At 38.8% G+C, this 18,024-nt stretch overlaps 1 protein-coding gene across 2 annotated transcripts in view; it reads left to right on the top strand.

The window, feature by feature from the left end:
• Positions 1–18,024, top strand: part of nostrin (nitric oxide synthase trafficking) — a 53,065-nt gene that overhangs the window by 14,081 nt on the left and 20,960 nt on the right. Inside the window, exons 4-8 of one of the 2 annotated variants that reach the window (XM_060827170.1) lie at positions 3,298–3,360; positions 6,025–6,106; positions 6,220–6,282; positions 6,601–6,699; positions 10,731–10,856. In XM_060827170.1, the coding sequence (XP_060683153.1) occupies positions 3,298–3,360; positions 6,025–6,106; positions 6,220–6,282; positions 6,601–6,699; positions 10,731–10,856 (433 nt within the window). Of the gene's footprint in view, positions 1–3,297; positions 3,361–5,153; positions 5,272–6,024; positions 6,107–6,219; positions 6,283–6,600; positions 6,700–10,730; positions 10,857–18,024 lie in introns of those variants that run through there. The other variant, XM_060827171.1, reaches the window with a different exon arrangement.

The raw sequence follows: 18,024 nt of genomic DNA, 5'->3' as shown, positions 1-18,024 counted from the left end.
AACTTTTAGGAGAGATATTTTTATTTGTTGTGAACCAGTACAAGAGACGAGGCTTCGAAACAAGCACTGCCATAATTCTTCTAACACAACTACAATATTGACAGTTGTGGAAAATCACTCACTTATCCTCTGTCCACAACAAGCATGGCAAGTCCAACTTGGTTCATTAGAACTCTATCAGTGCACTCTTGATCATCATCTGCTCACTGATACTTGGTTTAATTTTACCAGAATCAGAGCTGATTTCAGCCGTTGGCATCACTTAAAGCCTTGGTCCAAACCAGGATAGAAATGCTGAATTCCAGGTGTTAGGTCAGAATGACTGCCCTTGATATTAAGCCAACATTTGACCAAATATGGCATCAAGGACCCCAAAACTGACATGATTAGGAATCAGCTAGCTCTTAAAGTTGGGATTCTCCTTACACAACGAAAGATGGTTATTTAGGAAGTTAATTATCTCAGGATATCACTCCAGGTATTCCTCAATGCCAAGCCCTAGACCCAACAATTTTCAGCTTCTTCATCAATGCCCTTCCCTCCTTCATAAGGGCAGAAGTGGGGATTTCGCTGATGATTGCACAATGTTTAGTATCCTTCATGGCTTCTCACATACAAAAAAAATCCACGTCCATGCAGTAAAACCTGGACAACAACCAGCCTTGTGTTGATTAAGTGGCAAGCAACATCACACCAGGCAATCATTGTCTCAAGGAAGAGAAAGTGAGGACTGTGGATGCTGGAGAGTCAGAGTCAAAAAGGTGTTGCTGAAAAAGCAGAGCAGGTCAGGCAGCATCCAAGGTGCAGGAGAAGGGCTTATGCCCAAAATGTCCACTCTCCTGCTCCTTGGATGCTGCCTGATCTGTTGTGCTTTTCCAGCGCAACCCTTTTTGACAATCACTGTCTCAAACAAGGCAGAATTTAACTGTCTCCTCTTGACATTCACTGGCACTATCATCACTGAATCCCCCATTGTCAATGTCTTGAGTGTTACAATTGATCAGAAAATAGCCATATAAATATTATGGCTGCAAGAGTTGGTTAGAAGTTCAGAATTCCCCTCCTCTCTCACCAACCCCCACTCACTATCTCCAAAGTTCAATTCAAGAGTGTAATAGAATGTTCTTCTCTTGCCTGGGTGAGAGTTAGCTCTCACAACACAGTACAAGCTTCACACCAGGAAGGATAGGGCATCCATTCAACACCTTCAGCATTCACTCACTTCACCAGCAATGTACAATGGTAGCAGTTTGTGCCATCTACAAGGTGTGAAGCAGCATCTCGTGCAAATTCCTTCAACACCTTCCAAAGCCCATACCTCTACTCCGAGAAGGAGAAGGGCAGCAGATAGAATAAAATCTCCACAGTGTGGAAACAGGCCCTTCAGCCCAACAGGTCCTCATTGCTCCTCTGAAGAGTAACCCAACCAGACCCATTCCCCTACCCTATTACTCTACATTTACCCCTGACTAATGCACCTAACCTACACATTCCTGATCACTATGGGCAATTTAGCACTGTCAATACACCTAACTTGGACATCTTTGGACTGTGGGAGGAAACCAGAACACTCGGATAAAACCTACGCTGACACAGGGAGAATATGCAAACTCCACACACACACAGTCACCCAAGGCTGGAATCAAACTCGGACCCTGGCACTGTCAGGCAGCAGTGCTAACCTGAGCCACCGTGCCACCCCAACAACACGTTACAAGCTTGGGATGATCAGAAACTAAAATTGCTGTTCTACACTTCCAAATTTGGAACTATATTGCATTTCCCTTCTTGTTCCTTCAAAATCCTAGAACTCCCTATCTAATAGCACTGTGAATATACCTGAACCCCAAGGCAGCACTCATTTATGGAGGTAGCTGAACACCATCACTTCCCAAAGGCAATTAGGCAGACAATAAGTGCTGGCCTAGACTGTGATGTACACATGCCATAGATGATTTTTAAAAAATCAGAATGATGGCAAAATCTCCAGACTCATAAGTAGGTACAGTATTTTCTAACTGATGATTGTGTTTTTTTTAAACAGCTTATATGTTACAAATGATATCTTTTTAATTCCTTATTGAAAGCCATGATTTGAAAATTCATACCACATCAAAAAGAAATTTGGAAGCATCTAGGTCATTACTTGAAAAATATTCAAAGGGGAGACCCAACAGCTGTTTACTGCCCCATTACATTATTGGGCAGCCTGGAACATAGCCAATGCCAAGTGGTTGTCAGGTACAATGAGACGACCACCAAAACAAAAGTTCTTTTTTATGAATACTTACCATTGCACTCGGAAGTTGTCGGATTACTAAAATGAACATTTATATTCTGATGAGGACAAGACAAAATTGTTCATTACTTTTGTAGGTTCATTTTTTTTTAAAGAAAAGGTAATTGAGCTCGATTCTTGGCTTCAATACTTCTCTGAACTAATGTAGATGAAAGTGGAAGGAGTGTCAATTAAGACAAATCCATCTTGAGCTATTAAACTTTCTTTCAATGTCTTGAAGCTGGTTTTTTCAAGACACAAAATGTTGGTTCTGAAATAGTTAAGCTGGAAACAAGCCTCCCATAGATATATCCTAGCCACTGCCTTTCTGGTTTGGTTGGTGTCTGGTCATGTGTTATTTCATGTCATGGAACAGAACTCCATTTGTACAAAATAAATATAAATTTACAGAAGGTTAAGCATTAACATCCAAATTTCTCAGTTGTTCATTGAGGTTACCTCCAATTGCTGAATCATACACACCCTCTGGGTAAGAAGGGGGAAAAGGTTTTACTATTTTTGAGCGTCATACAGCAATCTTGCTGAACATAAGGAGTTGTGAACATGAAGCATAGCCAGGATTAGGGATTAGACTTGTCAATGATGCTCTGTGAATAACTAGCCTGTTAGTACTTCTGTCAGGGTTCACACATGAATAATGGCCAGATGGTAACTGGCATTCATGGAATTGTATCCCAGCTGGGAGTCAGTGTCATTAGAAGTGACAGTGAAGGCAGAAAATTGGCATCAAAAATAAAAGACTGATTGTCTCTCAGTCTCCATGGAAACTCATATCTTTGAGTGCACAAATGCTTGTAATTTTCGTTGAAATTTATGTAATAATTATACATTTTCAACACTACAGTGATGGCATTTTAAAATTATTTGCTATGCTTCAATTATATTTTTATCAGGATAGTTTTGGACAATATACAATGTTTTGTTTTGAAACAAGCTTATTCATGATATAATTGATGACTTCACGTTGTCGGTTATTTAACAAATACCTTTGTTTGCAGCTCCATATTTGATGGGTGGAACTGCATCTCTCAAGAAATGACGTTTACTGCAGAATTGCACGGGTGCGTTTAAAGGTGACCTGGGATGAGTCCGAACCACTATTTCAGTGCCATAGCTTGGAAACACATTCTTCCCTATTCTGTAAACTTGAGCATTGAAGTATTTATATTATACTTTATTTGTCTGTGCAACACTAATGCTGATAGATACTGTAGTGGTCAGAGTTCTCAAGGTCAATCTATCTGTCACTAAGGCAAGTCACAACTCAATAAATGTGAGATTGTGAGCAATGACTGTCTGCAGTTGGGCTCTTCTGACTCAGAGGTGAGAATACTACCACTGTTCACTCACCCTGGTCATCTCTGCACATAATTCATTGAAACCATATTCCAGACTCAACTGGCTGAGGAGTATCTGAAGAAATGGTGAGGTTTTTTTTCCAGAATCAGATGTCTTTAATATTAAAGTTCGAGATCTGTGCTAAAATCATGGGATATGTCATTATCTGCTCCATCTGGATTTGAATAGAAAATTCTTTATGTAAACTGCTTCTTGTCTGATCATTTATCAAGAATCATTGATATGATTCCTACAGCATTTCCTATCACTCAATATGTAGATGTGGAGGAGCTGATATTGGACGGAGGTGGACAAACACCAGGTTACAGTCCAGCAGGTTTATTTGGAAGCACTACCTTTCAGAGGTGCTACACCATCAGGTAGCTGTGGAGCAGGACCATTTGACACAGATTTTATAGCAAAAAATTACAGTGTCATGCAATTGAAATGTTATGTTGAACAAACCAATTTATCATTTCAGTTGCATGATACTGTAATCTTTTGCTGTAAATTCTATGTTGTATGGTCCTGCTCCGTAGCTTCCTAATGAAAGAGCAGCACTTCGAAAGCTAGTGCTTCCAAATAAACCTATTGGACTATAATCTGGTGTTGTGTGATTTTTAACTTTGAAATTTAGAGACATTGTTAGGTATAATATTTAATCCTTTGACGTTTGTAGTTGTAGGTGGTGGCTTTCTGTGTTTAGAAGTACATGTTTTTTTTCCATCTCGTAACCTCCAATCACTATTTGAAGTCTCACAATTGAAAGGTTAGATTAGCACCATTTGTTTGCCATTTTCCATTTTTTGTTTCCCTTGCAGAAGATTTGGCTCATTTTAAACAATTGATTTCAAGTTAAATAAACTAGACCTTTTAACTTTCCTTGGCACCATTTTCTTATGATTGTTCTCATGGTTCTTCCTCCTCCTCCTCCTGCTCCTCGGATGCTGCCTGACCTGCTGTACTTTTCCAGCACCACTCTAATCTGGACTCTGGTTTTTAGCATCTGCAGTGCTTGTTTTTACCTATAATTCACATTTGCCCAGTGGATTTTTTTTTCTCAAAACTGATCAAAATCTATCCACATCAGTCTTCTGCTTTGTGGATGATCCTGTCACAATCTTTGTCAGTGCTCTCTTCATTGCACATTTTGTGTCTAGGTTGCAACTGTTAACTAAAAATAGAACCAAACTCTCAGTACTCTTTAGCAAAGTAAGTAGCAAATCAGGTCACGCTCAAGGCCTGAAAGATGAGAATGAAAATATTCAAGGATTTCTTAGTGTTTGCATGAATACTAAGAATGAGGAGATGCCTCATTGTGCCTACATGGGCATATTTATCGAATTCTTTCAGCATAATATTGCATCAGTAGCTCCTGCTGTCTATACTCTTTAGTGATAATCATACTTTCATTATAAAAAGGATTGTACTTCGTCTGACCATCCTACCTAAAGACATTAATAACAGTCTGGCAACAAAAACACATGGGAACAGGACTAGCTGAAAATGTGTTGCTGGAAAAGCGCAGCAGGTCAGACAGCATCCAAGGAGCAGAAGAATCGACGTTTCGGGCAGAAGAGGAGGAAGAACAATGAGAACAATCATAAGAAAATGGTGCCAAGGGAAGTTAAACGGTATAGTTTATTCAACTTGAAATCAATTGTTTAAAATGAGCCAAATCATATGCAAGGGAAACAAAAAATGGAAAATGGCAAACAAATGGTGACCAAAGTTATAAAGGTGGTAGCCTCTTATCATCTAAATCATAATGATTATAGGCACGCCCATGAAGTTAGTTTCTATATGTATCTCAATGCAATTATTGCATCTCTCCAACATTATTAACTCAGTTGTATTTCTCCATAGCCTCACCCCACCCTGTGTGGGATGTTTACTTCAGTCTTTACTGATTTGTATACTTTCCTGCAACTCTAGATTACCATTCCTTCTGTTCCATCAATAGAAGCTGATTGCAGCTGTAATATGAGCACGAGTAGGCCATTTTGCACCTTGAACTCATTCTGCTAATCTGTTGCAGTATGACTAATCTCTACCTATACACAATAGCCTGACCTAATACATGTTCCAGGACTGAGATTGACAAATATCAGTCAACCATATCCACAATATTTTGGGTTGGAGGGTTCAGACTTTCATTATCCTTATATGTGAGGAAGTGCTTCATGTTTTCACTCACCTACCTGGCCTAACTTCAATGTTAAATTTATTTGAGATTCACCCATCAGAGGAAATATTGACCTGACTGAATCATTTGATTGTTTTAAACAACCATGTTAGAGAAAAAAATAGTCTTGTAGCTTGATACATTTTTCACGTGCTCGGAGATATTTAGATTTAAAAATTATTGTATATGTTATTCAAAACAGGAAATTAGCCATTGCCATTCAGCAAGAAGCAATTAAACCAATCCGTCAAATGCTGGATGAACATACTAAAAGGAGAAAGTCAGTATGTATTATGCATTCTATAAAATGTGTTTTCTGTATGTTAGCTAATTTATTTCTGCTGTTCTTTTAACATTGATCTTTCCTCTTCTGTCCAATCTTACACCTGCACATCAGGTGGATAACACTGTTGAAAAGTCAACAAAGCTTGTTATAGACAACTGGAATCAACAAATTAAGGTATAAGTTAACATTTTTAATATTTCCCTTAGTCGTTCTGTACAATTTAAAACTTTTTAAAGTCATTTGAATGTTTTTAGTTTATTTTATAGAAGCACCAAAAATATATCCACTGAAGTTGCTTTTCTTACAAACTAGTACAATAATTTTAAATATAAATTGTATTGTATATCTACCTGAATTTTGAGTTCAAGGGCTTTGAAAAAATATATTAAAAATATGGAGTTTCATTGCTTCAGCAAATGTCATCAGATAAGAATAACTTAATTAATACACAATAACTCTGATTCTATTGACTACAATGCTTTTGGATTACAGATGAAAAAGAAGTTGATGCGATCTGCCAAAAACCATGAATCTAACTCTGATTTGGTGGAGAACAACAAACAAATAGTATCTGAAAAAGAGAAAAGAAAGGTTGTGCATACTGCAGTATTTAAAACAGATAAGTTTTGCAGCACAGTACTGTCTGATCTTAAGTCAATTGGGATGAAATTGTGATTTTTGAATTTGTTATTTGGTTACAGCTGGCATTATAGTTGCCTCTTTATCATTCAGCAGCTATCACACTTTGTCAGTACTATCATTAAAGAACTTCAGGTGAATTGGCCATGTTAAATTGCCCGTAGTGTTAGGTTAGGGGTATGGGTGGGTTGCGCTTCGGTGGGTCAGTGTGGACTTGTTGGGCCGAAGGGCCTGTTTCCACACTGTATGTAATCTAATCTAAGAAAGAACTTAGGTTGTTTATCTTTCCGCTGATTTCCATTTTTCAATAGTTTGGTGAACCATGACCAAATTGATATTGGCATGTTTTGTCACCATGGAAGTTACAGGCTGGGTCCTGTTGAAATGGATTAATAACTCATGAGAAATAGTTGAATTTTATAACACCATTATTAAAACAATTATTAAAGGTACTGTTGTAGCCATGACAATGATATAGTTGACTATAGAGTTATGTACAGAAATTTCAAACATATGGAAACAGCATATGCACAAAGTCCCTTTCATCTATTTAGCCTGTCCAATATACTTCTGATCCAGTGGATAATAAAGCAGCCACTTCCACCAACATAAAGCCATGTCATTTCTTGTAACTAGTCCAAATCATATAAATTGAGAACAGAAAATGCTGGAAGTATTTGACAGGTTTGGTAGCTCTTCTGCAGAGAGGGAAACAGCTAATGAATGTACTGTTGTTGATTCTTTTAAATCCCACAGATCCTGGCTTTACTACTGCAGATTACTGTCATTAGTCACAATATCTCTGAAATTTGTTCACTAATCATTATGATGTCTTCAGTCCTTCTAGTTTCAGTCTTCTGTGAAGGCCTTTTCTATGGCTTCCAAGCTCCATTCCAAACCATGATGGTAGACTTTTAGAACATAGCCTTTTTGCATCATTTGTCACTTCCTTTACATATTCTCTAAATTTTCCTTGTGAAATTAAAACAAGTAAAGATTCCCAAATATCTCCCCTCATACATAGTATACCATGAAAATGACAGTTTGTGAATAGAAATGTGTAACACAATTTTTATCTTTTATTATTCAGTTCAACTGTCTTCTGTATTAATAGCATTTATAATTTAATACAAATATAATGAATATACAAATGTGCTTATAATAAGCTTGGAGAGTTATTACTAGGGATATCACCAGGCAAGGTAACATTTTTTTTGTGGTCTATTGCTACTGATCAGTCCAAAATATATTGCCCATCCCTAATTACCACGGAGAAAACAGTGTTGAGTGCCTTCTTGAAGTGCTGCAATCCCAAGGTACGTGGACACCCATAGTTCTGTTAGGAATGGATTTTCAGGTTTTTGACCCAGTGTATTGAAGGAACAGCAGGATAATGGCAAGTTAGATTCCCTACAGTGTGGAAACAGGCCCTTCGGCCCAGCAAGTCCACATTAACCCTCTGAAGAGTAACCCACCCAGACCCATTTCCCTCTGACTAATGCACCTAGCACAATGGGCAATTTAGCATGGCCAATCCACCTGACCTGCACATTTTTGGACTGTGGGAGGAAACTGGAGCACCCGGAGGAAACCCACACAGACCCAGGGAGAATGTGCTAACTCCACGCAGACAGTCTGCCTGAGGCTGGAATCAAACTTGGGACCCTGGTGCTGTGAGGCAGCCGTGCTAACCACTGAGCCATCTTGCCGCCCCGTGTGGTGTGTTACTTGAAGAGAAATTTGCAACTGGTGGGTTCCCATGTATCTGTTGCCCTTGTTCTTCTGGGTGGTAGAGGTCACAGGTTTGGAAAGTGCTTGGTGATTTGTTGCAGTGCATCATTTTGATGGTACGCAGTGGATGAGATGCCAGTCAAATGAGTTGTTTTGTCCTGAATGATATCGAACTTCTTGAATGTTATTGAAGTTGCGCTGGTAACTGGAGCCTATTCCATCTCGCTCTTGATGTGATGGTGTAGATGATGGATAGGATCCTGGGAGACAGAAAGTGACTGGCCTGCTGCAGGATTCTTAGCTATTCACCTACTGTTACAGCTACTGTATTTATATGGATAGTCCAAAACAGTTTATGGTTAATTGTTACCCCCAGGACGTCAATATTGGGAGATTCATTCATGGATACCTTTTGAAATTCAGTGGCGGTCACTGCTTGACATTTGAGCATTGGTCCCATTTTCTAGGACTCCTTGGTCAACAAGGCTCTGCTCGCTGATGTAATTTCCTATCCTAAGGTTAATGCTGGGTGGTTTGTTCAGTTTAGTTAATTTGTTTAGACCTTGTGGTAGCTTTGATGCAACTGAGCAGCTTGCTAATCACTTTGATCAGGCTATTAAAGATCTATAAGACCATATGAAATAGGAACAGGAGAAGGCTGTTTCGTGCCTCCAGCCTGCTCTCCCATTCAATAGAAGCATGGCTGATCTGACACTCCTCATATTCATTTCCTGCTCTTTCATCATAATCCTTGATCCCCTTCTCTCAAGAATCTCTGCCTTCAAGATACACAAGGATTCTGCTACCATATCTCTCTGTGGCAAGTAGTTTCAAAGACATTCAGTCTTTAAGAGAAGAAATACTGCCTCATCTCAGTCTTATATTCATGCCCTTTAATTCTGAGAGTCTGGTCCTGTATTCTCTCATGAGAGGAAACATCCTCCCAGTAGGTAGCTTGTCAAGCCCCTTAAGAGTTCTATATGTTTCAATGAGATCACCTCTAAATCTTCTAAATTTCAATAAGTGCTTGGGGCTTTTTTTCCATTTGAGCGTCGGAGACTGAGGGGGTGACCTAATAGAGGTTTATAAAATCATCATCGACATGGATGGGGTGAATAACCGACATCTTTCTCCCAGGGTAGGGGGAGTCCAGAGCTAGAAGACATAGGTTTAAGGTGTGAGGGGAAGATTTAAAAGGGAGTTTAGGTGCATCCTTTTTGCATAGAGTGTAGTGTGTGTATGGAATTAGAGGAGGTAATGGAGGCTGATATCATCACAACATTTAAAAGGTGTCGGGATAGGCATATGAATAGGAAGGATTTAGAGGGATATGGGCAAAATCTTGGCAAATGGGACCAGATCCATTGAAGATATCTGGTCAGCATGGATGAGTTGGATCAAAAGGTCTGTTTCTGTGCTGTACAACTCTATGATTTTGAGTAGAGGCCCAACCTGCTTAATCTTTGCTCAAAGGACAACCCCTCTACACTGGGGTCATCCTAGTGAGCCTTCTCTGAATTGCTTCCAATGAAGTAATATATTTTCCTAAATAAGGGCACCAAAATGTCCCCAGAACATTAACTCTGATCTTTGAATTGCTATTCCAGTGACATTACCACTGTGGCCCTGCATCTTCTTCATGAAGCACCTTGCACACAAATGCGCTCATTTTACATAGTTGTTCAACCCATTTTATGGGTTTTATGAATACGTATTTGTATTCATGGATGTTTATGGGTATATGAAGTGCATTATTAAGAGCTGCCCACCACCGGATCCACAAACTGTGTAGTTTACTCTAATTATTCTCTAACACTCACTTCAAGTGAACAAGCTCAGCATTCTTCATTTGTAATCCTAATCATCCCTCTAGAATCAGGAACTCGCTATCGGACATTAACTCCAAGGTGCAGAATCCTATGGAGATGCATTTAATGTGAGTTCTCTTTATTCAAAAGCACAATGCTGCAAATACTGGAAACTTGAAGTAAAAACACAAATTACTGCAAATACTAGACATGTCTGGCAGAAGTGTGAAGAGAAAAACATAGTTAACAATCCAGGTCTGTGATATTTGAAGAGAACTCTTGATTTATTTTGTGTGTTTTTCGTATTCATTAACCTAACTTACAGATTTTATATTGTGTATGCTTTAATATTCTTTACTACACAATTATGTTTTTTTAAATATGTTGTGCTATTAGAACAATTTTTTAAAGTAAATGTTTGTTGTTAATGCTTTAATCCCATAGCTGTTGAAAAAAATGAAAAAATCATCAGGGATACTGACAAAAATTGACCAGCGGTATTATGAACTAAACAGGGCTGGTGAGGACGTCAGACTCAAGTGGGAGTCTACATTTGAACACTCTTATCAGGCAAGTTAAAGGTATTTATACAAAAAGGGACTATTTTAAAGGATTATATGATCTCTGTGGAGTATTTTTAGAAATTCAATAAAAGCAGTTTTGGTTAATTAATCAAAATAAAGAAATAATGAGAATTATGGCTCAGTTACTCATTTCTGTATAACTTCTTATCACCAGGAAAAAAAATTACCTCAAAACAATATAGATGAATTAGTAGCACAAATTGAGATAAATAAGTATGAGCCAGCACACATTACAAGATGTGGCTGCAGGATGATCTAGATTGTGTGACAGTTAGGAAGAAGAGGAGGCTCTGAGAGGGAGGAAGAGTGGTTCTGTGATTTAATGATGATGTTAGTACAACAGAGACTGATCATCTAAATTCGTAAAATTGCTTGATAGAAGAAGTTTGGGTTGAGATAAGAAATGATAAAGCCAAGAGTCACTTAGAGTCAGAGATGTAAAGCACAAAAACAAACCCTCCAGTCCAACTTGTCCATGTTAACCAGATATCATAACCTAATCTGGTTCCATTTTCCAACACTTGTGGGAATTTTGTGCAGGCTTCCTAACAGTGACCACATGGTAGGGTACAGTGTCATGGAAGGAAAAATGGGAGCTTGTCAAAGGTTAGAAGCAATTATTGTAGTGAATTTCAACACTGATGTAGACTGGAAAAATCAAATAGGAAAAGAAAATTTTAAGGAGAAATTCATTGAATGTTTTCTGGACATTTTCTTAGGCCAGTGTGCTATGGCCATAAAAGGAAGCAAGCTAAACTTGATCTGTTTTTGACTCATATGATACAATTAGTTAATAACTTCATAGTGAAAGCACCTCTGGATTGTAATGACTGTGATTATAATTGAATTTTGCATACAGTGAGACAGTACAATTATAAATTTACACTAGAGAAGTTATGAGGGCACAAAAGCAGAGCTAGTGAAAATGAATTGGCAATTTCTGTTAAGGACAGGTTAACAGATATACAGTGACAAACATCCAAGGGGATATTCCTGAAATTGCAGAATGGGTACATTTGAAAAAAACAAGAAAACTTCTAAAGGATAGACCTGCCATCTGTAGTTAATATTTTTAAAAAACGTTAATGGTAGTATCAAACTCAAATAGATGACATATAGTTCTGCAAAAGCAGATGGCATATCAAACAATTAGAATGTAAAAGAAAGCAAGGAATTACTAAAAGATTAATAAGGAGGGGAAAAACTAGAGTAAGAGAGAAAGCTAAGCAGGCCAGGCATTATCTCAGGAATAGGGAATTCAACGTTTCGAGCATAAGCCCTTGATTCCTGATGAAGGGCTTCTGCTCGAAACGTCGAATTATTCCTGATGAAGGGCTTTTCCTGAGATGCTGCCTGGCCTGCTGTGCTTTGACCAGCAACACATTTTCAGCTGTGATCTCCAGCATCTGCAGACCTCATTTTTTACACTAAGAGAGAAAGCTAGCCAAAAATATAAAAATAGATAAATTATTTCAGATATTTCACAAAGAAAAGAGATATCAAGGTAAGCATTGGCCCTATAGAATATGAGTCTGGCAGATAAAGAGATGTCAGATGAACTGAATAGGTACTTTGCATCTAGAGAGAATACAGGTAGAATCCCAGAAATAGAAGCACATCAGGAATTGAAAGGGAGGAAGTAATCCAAGAAAATTACAATTCCCATGGAAGTAGTGCTGAGCACATTTTTGGAACAGCATGTTAACAAGCCTTTAGGTCTGATGGATTTCATTCTGAGGTCTCAAAAGAATTAGCCCCTGAAATAGTTGATACATGGATTGTAGTTTTACAAACTAATTCAATATAGGAATGGTTCTTTCTAATTTGGAAAATAGCTAACGTAATTCCCTTTATTCAAAGAGGGAAGGAGGTAGAAAGTAGTAAACTACAGGCTAGTTAGCTTAACATCTGGCATAGGGAAATTGTTAGAGGCTATATTAAAAATATTCTAATAGGGCACGTGGGTGAGTTAAAGGTAATCAAGCAGAGCACACATGGTTTTGTCAAAATGAAATCATGTTTAACTAGATTACTGGAGTTTTTTTGAAGAAGTAACTTATGCTGAAAATAAAGGGGAAACAGTTGATGCATTAAGTTTAGATTTCCAAAAGACATTTCATAAGGTTATCGTGAAGAAAAAGCTCATGGTATGGAGGGGATGGGAGGTGTGGAAAGCTACATTGGCATACATCGAAGATAATAGAATGCAAAGAATGGGAACAAGTGAGTCTTTATCAAATTGGCAGGATGTCACTAATGGTGTTCCACAAGTTTCAGTTCGAGTGCCACAAGTCTTCTCAGCTTCTATAAGTTAATTGAATGAAGGTAGCTAAATTTGCTGATAACACAATGACAAATAGAAAAGCGAGTTGTGAAGAGAACACGAAGAGCCTAGAAAGGATATAGATAGGTTAAGTGAGTGAGCATCTTGCAAATGGAGTATGAAGTATAAAAGTATGAAATAATCTATTTTTGCTGAAAGAATAAACAAAAGCATGTGATCTAAATGGGAACAAGTTGCAGAGCTTTGAGATACAGATGGATCAGAGTGTCCCATGTATGAATCTCACAGGTTAGTATGCAGGTACAGCAAATATTCAGGAATGCTAATAGAATTCATGGTTTATTGTAAGGAGAATTTAATGCAAAATTAGGGAGGTTACACTTCAATTATATGCCCATATCTGGAGTATTGTGTACAGTACTGCTCATCAAATTTATGGAAGGATGTTAATGTGTTGGAAGCAGTTCAGAGAAGGTTGACAAGCCTAAAACTTGAAATGAGTGAATGGCCTTATGAGAAATAGACAGACAGGCGAGGATTGTATCCTCTGGGGTGACTTAATTGAAAGATACAAGATCCTAAGGGGATTTGACTGGGTGCATGTTGAAAGGTGGAGCATAGAGTATTAGATGCAGTGCAAATAAATAGAGAAAATAGAAGTTTTTAAAAATTCATCATTGGCAATCATTGTCTATCCTTAGGTTCCTTAATGAGGTAGTGGCAAGCTTATTTTAACCACAACAATGCTACAGTGAACGTATTTCTACAATGCTATGAGGAGCTCCATGATCTTTTACCCAATTACTATGAAGTGAAATGACAAATCTCAATGTTAATCACAGGTGGCTTCCTTTATGTTTTAGTTCACTTGAGAAATAACTGCAGCTCACAGGAGGATGAAATTATTCTACTTATGTCTGTTAACGATGTTCTTATGTATCTCGTAGATGCTGACATAGAGGTATTAGCAAAAGGCTATAATCATATCACCTGTATGCATTCAGAGTATCCCTTTACAATAGCAGCAAAAACAAATATCCATGTCACACATCCATGTATTCTATGACTGAGTGGTGTTTGGATGACCTAAACTAGGAGAGATTTTATTTAACTAAATGTTGAGTTAAAGTATGTGGATGTACCTACTGGAGAAGGTGCAAAACTTGACCTACTTTTGGGAAATAAGACTGAGGGGAGCACTTCGTTGCCAGTCACCATAATTGTATTAGGTTTTGAAATGGTAATGGAAAAGGATAGACAGGATCTAAAAATTAAAGTTCTTAATTGGAGGAGGGCCAATTTTGACAGTAGTAGGCAAGAACTTTTAACAGTTGATTGGGGGCAGATATTAGTAGGTAAAGAGACAATTGGAAAATGGGAAGTCTTTTAAAAATGAGATAGCGAGAGTCCAGAGAAAATCTGGTGAAGGGCAAGGCTGGTAGGTTTATGAATGCTGGATGAGTAGAGAAATTGATATTTTGGTCAAGATAAAGAAAGGTATGTCAGGTATAGACAGCAGAGATCGAGTGAATCCCGAGAAGGGTGTAAAGGTAGTAGGAGTATACTTGAGGGAGATCAGAAAGGCAAAGAGCAGGCATGAGATAGCTTTGGCAAATGGGTTTAAGGAGAATCCAAAGGGATTCTACAAATACGTTAAGGACAAGAGGGTAACTAGGGAGAGAATGAGACCCTTAAAGGTCAGCAAGGCTGCTTAAGTGTGGAACCGCAGGAGGTGGGGGGAAAACTAAATGAGTATTTTGCATCAGTGTTTACAGTGGAGCAGGATATGGAAGATATAGATTATGGGAAATAAATAGTGACATCTTGGAAGAAGGTCCATATTACAGAAGAGGAGATGCTGGATGTCTTAAAATGCATAAAGGTGAATAAATCCCCAGGACCTGATCAGGTGTACCCTAGAACTCCGTGGGAAGCTAGGGAAATGATTGCTGGATCCCTTGCTCAGATATTTATATTATTGAAAGCCACAGGTGAAGTGCTGGAAGACTAGAGATTGGCTAACTATTAAAGAAAGGAGGTAAGGAAAATCTAAGGGACTATAGATCGGTGAGCCTGACATTGGTGTTGGGCAAGTTATTGGAAGGAATCCTGAGAGACAGGATTTACATGTATTCCTGATGAAAGGCTTTTGACCGAAACATTGATTTTCTTGCTCCTCGGGTGCTGCTGACCAGCTGTGCTTTTCCAGCACCACTCTAATCTTAACTCTGATCTCCAGCATCTGTAGTCCTCACTTTTGCCTATGTATCTGGGAAGGCAAGGACTGATTAGGGATAGTTAACATGGCCTTGTGCATGGGAAATCGTACCTCACTAACGTAATTGAGTTTTTTGAAGTAGTAGCGAAGAAGGTTGATGAGGGCAGAGCAGTGAATGTGATCTATATGGATTTCAGCAAGGCATTTGACAAGGTTCCTCATGGTAGACTAGTTAACAAGTTTAGATCACAAGAAATAGAGGGAGAACTAGCCAATTGGATACAGAACTGGCTCAAAGGTAGAAGACAGATGCTGATGGTAGTGAAGGGTTGCTTTTCAGACTAGAGGTTTGTGACCAGTGGTGTGCCACAAGGATCGATGCCGGGTTCACTGCTTTTCCTCATTTATATAAATGTTTTGGATGTGAACATAGGAGATATGGTTAGTAAGTTTGCAGGTGACACCAAAATTGGAGGTATACTGGACAGTGAAGAAGGTTACCTCAGAGTACAACAGGATCTTGATCAGATGGGCTAATGGGCCGAGGGTTGGCAGATGGGGTTTAATTTAGATAAATGTGAAGTGCTGCATTTTGGAAAGGTAAATCAGGGCAGGACTTATGCACTTAATGGTAAAGTCCTGGGAGTGTTGTTGAACAAAGAGACCTTGGAGTGCAGGTTCATATTTCCTTGAAAGAGGAGTCAATATATTTAATAATGAAGAAGATATGCTTCCCTTTATTAGTCAGAGCATTGAGCATAAGAGTTAGGAATGTTGCAGCTGTACAGGACATTGGTTAGGCCATTGTTGGAATACTGCATTCAATTCTGGTCTCCTTGTTATAGGAAGGATGTTGTGAAACTTGAAAGAATTGAGAACGTTGCCAGGGCTGGAGGGTTTGAGCTATAGAGAGGGGGTAAATAGGCTGATGCCATTTTCCCTGGCGTGTTGGAGGCTGAGGAGTGACCTTATCGAGGTTTATAAAATCATAAGGGGCATGGATAGGATAAACAGACAAGGACTTTTCCCTGGTGTGGTGGAGACTAAAACTGGAGGGCATGGGTTTAAGGTGAGAGGGTAAAGATTTAAGAGGGACCTAAGGGGCAACGTTTTCATGCAGAGGGTGGTATGTGTATGAAATGAGCTGCCAGAGGAAGTAGTGGAGGCTGATTTGATTACAACATTTAAAAGGCATCTGATTAGCTAAATGAATAGGAAAGGTTTAGAGGGATATGGGCCAAATGCTGGCAAATGGGACTAGATTTATTTAGGATATCTTATCATCATGGACGAGTTGGATTGAAGGGTCTGTTCCCATGCTGTACATCTCAATGACTCTAAGTGGAGGAGTAATTCTTTTAAATCAAACTGTTGTGACAAGAAATAATAATCAAAAAGAGCACCAGGGTTTGCAAAATACCTAGGGATACAGCTGAAAGTAACATAGAAAATAGTAAGTTAGTAGGTGAAGTTGTAGGAAGTCTCAGAGTTTATGTACGCGTGTGTAAGTACATAATTGTGAATAACATTATGAAGTTGCAGACACAGATTACAATTTGGAATTATAATGTTTTGATGATAATAGACATTTGGTTGTTAAAGAATCTTGGGATAAGTTGTTCAGCAAAGATAGAAAATGAAGGAAAGGACAAGGGGTTGCAGTACAGTTAAAAAGGGCATTGCAGTACTGGAGAAGGAAGATATTTCAGAAAGTTCAAGAACATAGTTAATGTGGCTGGAACTGTGAAATAGAAAGGATGCAGTTATGTCGCTTGGCATAGTCAGTAGGCCAAATCAAAAAGTGCGGTGCTGGAAAAGCACAGAAGGTCAGGCAGCATTTTTAAAAATTCGTTTGTAGAACTTGGGCATCACTGGCTAGTCAGCATTAATAACCCATCCCTATTTGCCCTTAAGAAGGTGATGGTGAGTTGCTTTCTTGAATAACTGTAGTCCACTTGGTGTGGGTTGGCTCACAATGCCAGTAGGGAGAACATTCCAGGATTTTGACCTAATGATTGAGAAGGAACGTTGGTATATTTTCAGGTCAGGGTGATGAGTGTCTTGGAGGGGAACTTGCAGATGTTGGTGTTCCCAAGAACCTGCTGCCCTTGTCCTTCTAAGTGGAAGTGGTTGTGTGTTTGGAATTTGCTGTCTAAGGATCTTTGGTGAATTTCTGCAGTGCAGCTTGTAGATAGTACACACTGCTGCTACTGAGCACTGGTGGTGGAGGAATTGAATGTTTGTATGTGTGGTGCCAATCAAGCAGGTTGTTTTATCCTGGATGGTGTCAAGCTTTTTGAGTGTTGGAGCTGCACCAGGAAAGTATGAAATATTACATCACACTCCTGACTTGTGCCTTGTAGGTGGTAGATAGGCTTAGGGGTGTCAGGAGGGGAGTTGCTTGCCGCAGTATCCCTAGTCTCTGACCTGCTTTGTAGCCACTGTGTTTATGTGGTGAGTCCAGTTGAGTTTCTGGTCAATGGTAACTCTAAGGATATTGACAGTACTGGGGAATTCAGTGATGGTAATACTGTTGAATGTTATAGAATGGTGGTCAGATTGTCTCTTCTTGTTGCTGATCATTGTCTGGCATGAATGTTACTTGCCACTTGTTGGCGCAAACCTGGATATTGTCCAGATCTTGTTACATTT

This window comes from Hemiscyllium ocellatum, chromosome 7 (genome assembly GCF_020745735.1).
Source record: "Hemiscyllium ocellatum isolate sHemOce1 chromosome 7, sHemOce1.pat.X.cur, whole genome shotgun sequence".
Taxonomy (NCBI): domain Eukaryota; kingdom Metazoa; phylum Chordata; class Chondrichthyes; order Orectolobiformes; family Hemiscylliidae; genus Hemiscyllium; species Hemiscyllium ocellatum.
Note: the sequence above shows the minus strand (reverse complement) of the source record. Positions and strands in the feature narration are given on the sequence as shown.